We start from the raw sequence: 12,092 nt of genomic DNA on the forward strand, positions 1-12,092 counted from the left end.
AGGGCTTGGTGAGTCCTCTCATTTTAATTCTTACCAAGGTAGTGTAAATCCTTTATTTCTGTTAAAATTATAAGCTTTGACTAATAAAGGTTAGCAAAAGTTACCTCCTAAACAGGAACACATATATCATTTCATTCTTCCAAGAATGTTTATGGTTTGGAGCAACTAAAATTTAACCCTTCCTTTGTAAAAACTGCATCACGTTGAACATAAGCATATTATAATAATTTCCAATACAAAAGTATGTAATTTGATAAACTAAATATTAGTTAACCAAGATGAAAACTTTATAACGTACAGATTGGAGAAATGGATTTGTATCTTGGACCTCTTAAAATCAATACATGATCCTTTAAAAAGCACTTGAAATTCCTTGTCATTTATCAAAGTTAGTAGTTTTAGAACTTTGAAAGCCAGCTGTTTGAGCAAGGAAGACATGCAGGGAATGAATGTTGTACATAGCAATGGAGAGAATATTATGTTGACTACTTGCCTATTCTAAAACTAATATATTAGATACCCATTTACAATAACTCAAGTTAATTCTTGCAACAGAAAAAGAAATTATAGTGTTATGTAAATCAGTCTTTTAGTATGTGTATATACTTGGCACAAAGTGATGGGATTTGAGAAGGCAAGTCAGAAGGAAGGAGCAAAATTATATGAATCATGTTCTGAAATGCTTCACCTAGCAATAATGAGTATTTCATTTTCTAAACCTGGAAAACTTCTACATGTCACAAACTTTAAAAGCAGTGTTTGGAGAAGTCACAGAAAATCTTCCCTCAAAGTTCCTTTGTTTTATGGAGAGTAAAGTGAGGGTACTAAGGGGTTACCATAGTTCCACTTTAATTTTGTAGTTAGTGTAGAAAAATGATTATTCTTAAACTTTTTTTTTGAATGAAAACAAAATCTAGCAAACACATGGCTGAAAAATGCATTAATGGACTAATGGACCACAACTACCACAGCCTCTGCCAGACTGAGTCTAGCACAACTAGATGGTTCCTGGCTGTCACCACTGACTGCTCTGATAGGGATCACAATAGAAGATCTTGGACAGAGCTGGAGAAAAATGTAGAACAAAGTTCTAACTTGCAGAAAAAAGACCAGACTTTCTGGCCTGAGAGACTGGAGAAACCCTGAGAGTAAGGCGCCCAGACACCCTTTTAGCTCAGTAATGAAGTCACTCCTGAGGTTCACCCTTCAGCCAAAGATTAGACAGGCACATAAAACAAAACAAGTCTAAAGGGGCACACCAGCCCAGGGGCAAGAACTAGAAGGCAGGAGGGGTCAGGAAAGCTGGTAATAGGGAACCCAAGGTCGGGAAGGGAGAGTGTTGACACGTAATGGTGTTGGTAACCAATGTCACAAAATAGTATATGTCCTATTTTTTTTTTTTTAATTGTTTAAAGAGAAGCTAGTTTGTTCTGTAAACCTTCATCTAAAGTACAATAAAGAAAACTGTAACCTGGTTATTTCATGTATGGATCTCTGCTGTTTGTCCCTTGATTAAATAAAACATGTATGTATTAAAATTCTCTGTTCTAATGAGCTCTACTAAAATTACATTACCTGAAGGCCTCTTTCATTTCTTTAAACTTGTACTGATAATTCAAATATTATGTTACTTTATTCAGTTACCCTGATGTATGCATTTTATAATAACTTGTTTTAGCAGATGTTCCAAGAAGTAGCATTTCAGAAAACCAAGCTGTATCTCTGTTAAGCACTTGTCAGTTTGATTTTATTATGGAAGCAAGAATTGAAAAATGTGAACTTCAGAAATTTAGAGAATACTTATGATTTCCTCTGACTCCTAGAGCTGACAAGATTTTTTTTATTGTACTTTAGATGAAGGTTTACAGAACAAACTAGCTTCTCATTAAACACTTAGTACACATACTGTTGTATGACATTGATTATCAACCCTGTGACATGTCAACACTCCTACTTCTTGGCCTTGGGTTCCCTATTACCAGCTTTCCTGTACCCTCCTGCCTTCTAGTCCTTGCCCCTGGGCTGGTGTGCCCCTTTAGTCTTGTTTTGTTTTATGTGCCTGTCTAATCTTTGGCTGAAGGGTGAACCTCAGGAGTGACTTCATTACTGAGCTATTGTGTCATGCGGCCATACTCTTGGGGTTTCTCCAGTCTCTATCAGGCCAATAAGTCTGGTCTTTTTTTGTGAGTTAGAATTTTGTTCTACATTTTTCTCCAGCACTGTCTGGGACCCTCTGTTATGATCCCTGTCAGAGCAGGCTGACTAGATTTTTGATGTATTGGATTTTACTTAGAGTTCAGAAGTTTGAATTTTTATATATTGTTTCATTTTTTATTATCAGCCTACATGTGTTTAAGTTTGAGCTCCTGAATTTAGCCTATGGTAGTTTATTTTATTTGGGTTGGTTGATTTAGAGAAAACTTTGAGGGGGTGTCTTTTTGTATAGATTTGTTGGTGCAGACACTTGGAAAAAATATGTTAAGTTCAAAGAGTATCACAAGTAAGAAAATGATGTGGATTTATGAACTCCTTCAGTTATCTTCCCCTATCTAAAAACAACTTTGTATCTTTATCCATCCTTTCAACTTCACACATTTTTGGGGAAGAATCCACATCACTGTGCTTATAATCCTATCCTATCTTCCTTGCCACATACCTTTTATCCCTCTCTTGTATTTTATTTTCTTCCTCTCCATGTATTTCTTCTCTCACTCATAGATTAATTCTTCTGAAGCTTTTTCTTTTTACAACTTTCGATTTGTTTTTAAGATGTTTTAACATAGAGTTTAATACTTTTTTGCTTGAGGAAAAGATGAGATTTTTGAATTGCATTGTTTAATAATAAATGACTTTTTGTATTTCTACAGATGTGACTCTGAAAACCGCTATGTTGGTAATCCACTTAGAGGAACATGTTACTGTAAGTATTTGTGTATTTTTCTTTTTTAATAAGTTGTTTGTATCATTAATTTTGAGTCCCTGGGTGGTGCAAATGGCTAAGCATTTGGCTACTAACTGAAAAGTTGGTGGTTCACATTCACCCGAAGACGCTTTAGAAGAAAGGCCTGGCGACATTCATAGCCTTTGAAATCCTGTGGCTCACGGAGAAGGGCGCCATGAATCAGAGTCTACTCGATGACAACTGTTTTTTGGTTTTTTTCTTGCTGGTGCTGTACTGGTTAAGCATTTGGCTACCATGTAAAAGGCTGGCAGTTTGAATCCACCAGTTGCTCCTTGGAAACCCTATGGGGCAGTTCTGCTTGTCCTGTAGACTTGACTGCAGTGTTTTTTTTTGACACAGATATAATAAAAGTCATCTTGCATAACTGATATTGCCATTAATATGCTACAGTTTGCCATTTATTAAATCTTATAATACAACTTTATATACATTTCTAAGAAATGCAATGTTCTTTTGGTATATTCTGTTAATTTTATTTGGTGTATTTTTTCTACTCTGAAGAGTAAAATAGCAATAGAGCTTATTCTGAAAACAAAACAATGTATAGAACTTGAGTAAACTCACATGGATTTTAATGTAATCTTTTTCATTATGATGAACTTTTGAACAAATGGAATGTTTTAAGTGATAGATTTTTTTGCAGGGGGCAGTTTTGTCCATTGCTAAAGAGTTGATGATTTTTTACAGACAGATGCTTTCATTGGGTAATGATCATATGGTAGGTATATGTTTAACATTTTAAGAAACAACCAAATTGTTTTTCAAAGTAGTTGTACCATTTTACGTCTCCACCAGCAGCGTGTGAGTTCCAGCTGTTCCATGTTTTGTACAGTTAGCCTTTTTAATTTTAGCTGTTGTAGTCGATATGCAGTGGTATCTCATTGTCATTTTTATTTACCTTTCCCTGATGACTAGTGATGTTGACCATCTTTTTATGTGATTATTTGTCATATGTATATCTTAAAGTGTCTGTTTAAATGAATTGTCCATTTTTTTAAATTGAATTTTTTGTTTCCTTATTACTGAGTTTTCAGAGTGCTTTGTGTATAGGCAGTCCCCGAATTATGAATGAGTTCTAAGTTGAATTTGTACATAAGTCAGACAGCTAGGTACGGTTTGTATCTTATATGAGTCAGTCAGATGTATGTCTTAGTACAGAGTGTGTAAAAATCATTTAAGAAACACTTCCAGATGCACTAAAACATCTTAACATAATACAGTAATAATGACAGTGATGTTTTGATGTGTGTCGCAAAGTAAAAGTAGCACCCATTTATTATTACAAACCAGTGTATGTACCTTGAAATTTTGATATATTAGGTTTTACACGGATTGGTTGGTAACTACAGATTGTCATAAATTGGACGTTTGTAACCCGGAGAACTGCCAGTGTTCTGATACAAGTCCTTTGTCAGTGTCAGATATATGATTTACAGATATTTTTCTCCTGGTCTGTAGCTTGTCTTTTCACCCTATTAACAGTTGCTCTTTGAGGAACAGAACTTTTACATTTTGACAAAGTCTAATTTATCAATTTTTAAAGAATAGATTGTGGTATTAATGTCATATCTAAGAAATCTTAGCCTAACCCAAGGTCACAAAGATAGCCCCATGTATTTTCTTCTAGAACTTCTGTATTTCTAGGCTTTCCCTTTAAGTCTGTGGTCCATTTTGAGTTAATATTTGTCTGTATTGTAAGGTATGGATCCCAGAGCTCCTTTTCTCTGCACGTGGATACCCAGATGTTCAGGTTAACAAACCGTCCTTTCCCTGTGAATGACTTTTGCACCTTTGTGGAAAATTACCTGTCTGTATATGTGTGGCTCTATTTCTGGACTCTATTCTGTTTATTTTTATGCCAATATAGCACTTTTTGCTAATTTAATGGTTTTTGACTGTACCTATTAGTTTTTTTCCCTTTCTGTATTCATATTATGTAATTATGGTAATTTCTTTAAAAAATGAACTCAGGAGGATTACTGTTGTTTTTTAAAAGAGGAATAGTTAGAAAATGTTATGTGAGCTTTAAACATTGGCTGAATTAACCTAAAATCTCTGGGTCTGGTTCTTTTTCATTATTTTTTTCGTTCAGTTTTATACTAAGGGCATCTAGTGCATAGAGGCTAGAAGTGCTGCTAAGCACCCTATGGTGCCTAGGCGAGCCTTCTTGCCAAAAAAATCCACTGCTGTCGAGTCCATTCCCACTCATAGCGACCCTATAGGACAGAGTAGAACTGCCCCATAGGGTTTCCAAGGAGCGCCTGGTGGATTTAAACTGCCAACCTTTTGGTTAGTAGCCGTAGCACTTAACCACTATGCCACCAGGGTTTCTAGCCTTCTCACAGTAATGTCCAATATAAATATATAAATAAATACAAATGTTACGTGAGTTAGCCCCATATGTAATTTTAAATTTTCTGGTAGCTGTGTTAAAAAAGTAAACAGATGAAATTTTAAGAATATAATATAGTTACCTTACATTCAAAATATTTTTGCTTTAACATATAAACAGTATTAAAAAAATCAGTGAGGTGGGTTTTTTTCTTTTGTACTGAGGAAGCTAGTACAAGTTCTTTTGTACTTTAGTAAAAGTTCTACTGTATTTTTTCTTTTGTATGAAGTATTTAAAATCATGTATTTTACACTTATAACAGCAGCAACAACAACCCATTGCCGTTGAGTGGATTCCAACTCTTCTAGTGACCGTATCGAACAGAGTAGAACTGCTCCGTAGAGTTTCCAAGGAGCGTCTGGTGGATTCAAACTGCCAACTCTTTGGTTAGTAGCTGTAACTCTTAACTGCTACGCTACCAGGGTTTCTGTTTACACTCGTAGCATATCTCAATGTGAACCAGTTTAATTGCAGCAGGAAACCCTGGTGGTGTACTGGTTAAGAGCTACAGCTGCTAACCAAAAGGTCAGCAGTTCAAATCCACCAAGCACTCCTTGGAAACGGTAAGGGGCAGCTCTACTCTGTCCTATAGGGTTGCTATGACCTATGAGTTGGAACTGATTCGATGGCAACAGGTTTGGTTTGGTTTTGGTTTAATTGCAGTTACTCAACAGATACATGTGGCTGGTGACTGCCATATTTAGAAATGTTATAAAACACTAGATGGCAGTCTTGTCATTTGTTTTGAGACCTTTAAACCTTAACAGTTGAAGGAAATGAATGGTATTTAAAAAAAGAAAAGACCAGTAGTTCTTGTAATAGTATTAATGGAAACTATCCAGATTTTAGAGATTAGATCAAAATTTAAAATGTAGGCCCACAACTGTAACTTAAAGTAATTGAGGGCAGTGTGATTTTAACTTAATTGAAAGTAATGCACCATTGAGTTTTCCTTTGAATACCAAAAACTGAATGTATTGGAAAACTGTCATGTCTCACATAGAAAAAAAAAGTTTTTTCTAGCAATGTTATCTAATTTGATTGACCCCTGTGAACCCTGAATTTCTTAATATATTCTTGATAAAATAATATAAAAAGTAGTAGTCACCAAGTAGTATAGTTTCTTTTTTTCTTAAATGATTTTTTAAAGTAGGATAACAATTATAACAAAGAAAACCTTAAGCCTTAAACTGGTCTGTGAAAATGTTACATTCATGGTATATCTCAAGGAGTAGCCTTCAGAAAGCCGCTTTCAGCAATTGTGTGCTTTTGCCACAACTGGGTTAATTCTTTAAAGACATGCAATGTCTTAACCACTGATTATAGTGTTTTAGTTTATTTCCAAATAGTCCAACGTATTTTGGTTTATTTCAACTTTTACTCTTGGTTAATTACTGTTTCATTTTGAATTTCTTCTGTTGCTGTTTAGAGTTCAAGGTGGAATTTTCTGATGATAAAACACTGCCTATTTTGATAGAAAAAAAAATTTTGATAGAGAGGAATTTAATTCCTACTTTGATATTCGGTGCTCACCTCTGCCACTCATCTTACCTCAGTTTATATTACTAATAAAATGAAATATTTGTATATTTGTCTTGTCATAAACTCTTTAATTATTATTGATTTACTTAATTAGTGATTTTAATGCCTGGGACTGAAAGACATTATTTACAAGGATATTATTTACTGGCTTTTTTCTTTCTTTTTATGATAAATGCCAGATAATATTTCCAACAAGTATTAAAAAACAGATTTTAGACTCGATTTGATTACTTAAAATGCTATGAAAACGATGAATGCAAAAAAAAAAAAAAAAGAATAAACCCTCAATTTTATGGAATTCTCTTTTTTGTTATAAAACTGAATGGAAAATTTTTACTGCTTTAAACTAAATATGCTGTATTTTGTTATTTGCAGTTTATATGGCTTTTTAACTATTGACTATAAGTCACTGCTTAAGTAGGACCTGATTGGTCCATTTATAATTGGGATAGTGGTGACCTTCATGAGCACAGAGAATCTAACTTTTTATATTTTAGCAGATGGCAAACATGATGATGATGTTGGAAACCCTTGTGGCTTAGTGGTTAAGTGCTACGGCTGCTAACCAAGAGATCGGCAGTTCAAATCTGCCAGGTGCTCCTTGGAAACTCTATGGGGCAGTTCTACCCTGTCCTACAGGGTCGCTATTAGTTGGAATTGACTCTACGGCAGTGGGTTTGGTTTTGGTTTAAACATGATGAATTGATGATTAGCTGACAAAACAAATGATTCTCATTGTTAACATTTTAACTTCATTCTTTGATTTATCGGTGTTTTTATTAAATTTCCCGAAGCTTATAGCCCAGTATTTTTTGATATTTATTTCAGAATTATTTAATATTTTAGCATAGTTCAAAATGAAGGACGAAATAACACAATTATGAGAAAGTAGTTGAAAATAGCTGAGAGAAAAAATTGTTATTGAGTTAATCTAGAACAAGGATAAAATATTTAATCCATTTATTTCATAATAAACCAGCTATATTATTCTGATTATGTGAATAACAGACTCACTGTAAAAATAATCAAACAAAACAGAAAATATTAAGGAAGAAAAGAAAAATCACCTGAAAACCTCCCACCAAGCTACCAAGTAGAGTTGTGCAGTTTGTACCCTGCTGAGGAGAAGGGGGAGCTGGTATCCTGTTCTGATTTTTCTTACAAAGTCATGTACCCTATATGGGGCTGTATCTGCCATGAGCAAGTGATAATAGTTCCTTATTTGTACAAGGATGCTGAATGGGCTAATGAAGGCCCTGCTTGCCTTTCTTATCATAGCCTGATAATGATTGTACATAAAACAAGTCATAACACCCATAATATTTTTATTGTGGACAATTATTTTTCTTACAGGTATGTAATAGTATATCCTAACTATCTACCTGGTGCCGTTGAGTTGATTCTGACTCATGGCGACCCCATGTATGTCAGAGTAGAACTGTGCAACATAGGGTTTTCAATGGCTGATTTTTTGGAAGTAGATTGCAAGGCCTTTCTTCTGTAGCATCTCTGGTAGACTCAAACGTTTATTAAATACAACATAGTTTTCTTCCAAAGTGGAAAATAACCACCTAACTTAAAAATAACGATAATGCTAATTGAGTATGTATTGAACACATAGTGTCCCCGTCTTTTATATGAGGAAACAGGGATATAAAGAGTTTAATTTGTATAACATCACACAATTAGGAAATAGCAAAACCAGATTTGAAACTAGGCAGTCTGGTCTAGAGCTTATATTCTTAACCTCAGGTGATAAACCTAGAGCAATAGAAATTAGCAACATATTTAACCAAAGAGTTGTTTTTATATGAATAAAATAAAATAATCATGTTAAAGGAAATAAAAAGAGGATCTAAACAATTAGAAAATCATACTGTTTTCTCAAATATTCAGTAAAATTACGAAAAAGAAGTGTAGTGGTAAATATCCAGTCTAACTGTGACTCTGTAACAGATGAGCATGGTACTGGTCTAGGAATAGAATAATAAGCAGTGAAGACAATACAGCCCAGTATTAGATTCTAGAACATTTGCAAATTTATATGGCAGCTATTTTTATAAGTCTTTAATGACTTAATTTGCTTGTTCTTAAATATCCCCAACTCAACCTTACGTTGTGGCTTTCGAACTTACTAGTTCTCTGCGTCAGTAACTCCACTGCCATGTAAAATGAACTCCTCCAGGTAGTCTAGTACCCTTTTACTTCTATTCTAACACACTGGATAAAATGATGTTGCTTGTTTACTTATTTGCTTGGATATGGGTTTTCTTTTCCCTCTAGAATGTAAGCCTGTGATCTTGACTTGTTGAATCCTCCATACATAGGAAATGGAGCCCTGGTGGCTCAGTGCTTAAGAGCTACTGCTGCTAACTAAAAGGTCAGCAGTTCAAGTTCACCAGCTGCTCCTTGGAAACCCTATTGGGGGCAGTTTTACTCTGTCTTATAGGGTTACTATGAGTTGGAATAAACTCGAAGGCAATGGGTTTTATACATACAAATGTGTGTGGCTCTTGACAGGCCTGAATTAAATACTTAATGGTGGTACAAGCATATGAAAGACCAATCAATGAATGAACACACATGTATGGTGAGTACATGCGCCAGCATTTTTATTGATGGGGGGCTTGACCAAAACATGTTTGGAAATCACATTATAGGTTATTGACTAAAGTTGCTTTATGTTTATCATGGACATAAGGTAGTGCGATTTATCTTTGAAAAACTTTCAGCATTAACCATTCATTTAAATAAAAGTGAGTTTTAAATTTGTTTTTTTCCTTAGCCTCGGTGACATTTTCTTTAAATAGCATCTAAGCGGATTGTTGCTGTTAGGTGCTGTGGAGTCGATTCTGACTCATGGTGACCTGGTGTGCAGAGTAGAACTGCTCCCTGGGATTTACAAGGCTGTGACCTTTCAGAAGCAGATCCTTAGGCCTGTTTTCCAGGGTGCCTCTGGGGGGGTTCAGACTGCCACACTTTCAGTTAGCAGTTCAGCACTTAACCATTTTTGCCACCCAGGGACTCCTTCTAAGCATATGTTGTCACGTGGGTTCTGACTCATAGTGACCCTGTGTAAAACAGAACGAAATACTGCCTGGTCCTGCGCCATCCTCACAGTTCTTACGCTTGAGCCCGTTGTTGCAGCCGCTGTGTCAGTCCATCTCACTGAGGGTGTTCCTCTTTTTCGTTGACCCTATAGTTTACGAGGCATGGTGTCCTTCTCCAGGGACCGGTCCCTCCTGATAACATGTCCAAAGTGTGTAAGATGATGTCTCACTGTCCTTGCTTCTAAGGAGCGTTCTGGTTGTACTTCTTCCAAGACAGATTTGTTTGTTCTTTTGGCAGTCCATTGTATCTTCAGTGTTCTTCGGCAACACCACAATTCAAAGGTGTCAGTTCTTCTTCGGTCTTCCTTATTCATTGTCCAGCTTTTACATGCATTAGGAGGCAATCGAAAATACCATAGCTTGGGTCAGGCGCACCTTAGTCTTCAAGGTGACATCTTTGCTTTTCAACACTTTTAAGAAGTCCTTTGCAGCAGATTTACCCAATGCAATGTGTCTTTTGATTTCTTGTCTGCTGCTTCCGTAGGTGTTGATTGTGGATCCAAGTAAAATGAAATCTTTGACAACTTCAGTCTTTTCTCCATTTATCATGATGTTGCTCATTGGTCCAGTTGTGAGGATTTTTGTTTTCTTTATGTTGAAGTGTAATCCATACTGAAGGCTGTGGTCTTTGATCTTCATTAGTAAGTGCTTCAAGTCCCCTTCATTTTCAGCAAGCAAGGTTGTGTCATATATATAACGCTGGTTGTTAATCAGTCTTCCTCCAATCCTGATACCCCTTTCTTCCTGGTATAGTCCAGCTTCTCGGATTATTTACTCAGCATACAGATTGAATAGGTATGGTGAAAGGATACAACCCTGACACACACTTCCTGACTCTAAACCACACAGTATCCCTTGTTCTGTTCAAACTACTGTCTCTTGATTTACGTACAGGTTCCTCATGAGGACAATTAGGTATTCTGGAATTCACATTCTTCCCAGTGTTACCTATAATTTGTTATGATCCACACGGTCGAATGCCTTTGCAAAGTCAATTAAAACATAGGCAGACATCTTTCTGGTATTCTCTGCTTTTACTCAGGATCCATGTGACATCAGCAGTGATATTCCTGGTTCCACATCCTCTTCTGAATCCTGCTTGAATTTCTGACGGTTGCCTGTTGATGTACTGCTGCAGCAGCTTTTGAATGATCTTCATCAAAATTTTACTTGTGTGTGATGTTACTGATATTGTTTGATAATTTCTGCATATGGTTGGATCACCTTTGTTTCGATAGGCATAAATATGGATCTCTTCCAGTCGGTTGGCCAGGTAGCTGTCTTTCAAGTTTCTTGGCATAGATGAGTGAGCACTTTGAGTGCTGCATCTGTTTGTTGAAACATCTCAATTGGTATTCCATCAATTCCTGGAGCCTTGTTTTTTGCCAATACTTTCAGTGGTGCTATTACCTCTGAAGAAATAATGGCCTATTATTTGAAAACACCTGAGTTGGAGTAATTAATTTATAGATGTTGGTATTATCACCCATGCTGTTTTATTTATTATTGAAAAAAAGTAGGACCCCATGAGTTAAAGTGAATATCCTAGGCAACACAATCAGTCATTTTCAGAACCTGAATAGGAACAAAGTTCTTAAACTTTTTCTGTAATAGCATACCTAAAAAAAAAAAAAACTTTTTTTTTTTTTTTTTGAATGTTAAACTTGGCAAAATACCACCAATGAATTTCACCCTTGGGATTATTCTAAATGTCCAAAGCTCAGTAGAGATGCTCAGTTTATAATTATTAGCAGTGATAGTGCTATACAGCAAGCAAGGAAATCTATTCAATATTTGTTATGTTCAACCAATTTCATATTGTTTAATTTAATACTACAGTGCCATATTTTTCCTCCTTAATTTATTTACTGTATAGACTATTAGAACTTGGAGACAGTGCCAGTTACTGGAATTTACTCACTTTTGGTTATTCATTCAACAGATATTTATTGGGTAACTACTTTGTTAGACTCTGGGAATATCACAGTGAATAAAATATGAGTTCTGCTCTATTGAAGCTTATAAATTTGTAGCAAAGATAGATAAACCAGTTATACAACTAATCCCAAACCAAACCTATTGCCAT

General features: G+C 35.5%; 1 protein-coding gene across 8 annotated transcripts in view; it reads left to right on the plus strand.

The window, feature by feature from the left end:
- Nucleotides 1-12,092, plus strand: part of ATRNL1 (attractin like 1) — a 685,371-nt gene that overhangs the window by 190,310 nt on the left and 482,969 nt on the right. For 7 of the 8 annotated variants that reach the window (XR_007513388.1, XR_007513389.1, XM_049854677.1 and 4 more), the window contains one exon: nucleotides 2,868-2,920. Coding sequence is in view for 6 of the 8 variants with exons in the window: in XM_049854677.1 (XP_049710634.1) it covers nucleotides 2,868-2,920 (53 nt within the window). In the remaining 2 variants the exon portion in view is untranslated. Of the gene's footprint in view, nucleotides 1-2,867; nucleotides 2,921-9,416; nucleotides 9,616-12,092 lie in introns of those variants that run through there. The other variant, XM_049854682.1, reaches the window with a different exon arrangement.

Source organism: Elephas maximus, chromosome 16, assembly GCF_024166365.1.
Source record: "Elephas maximus indicus isolate mEleMax1 chromosome 16, mEleMax1 primary haplotype, whole genome shotgun sequence".
NCBI classification, from domain to species: Eukaryota; Metazoa; Chordata; class Mammalia; order Proboscidea; family Elephantidae; genus Elephas; species Elephas maximus.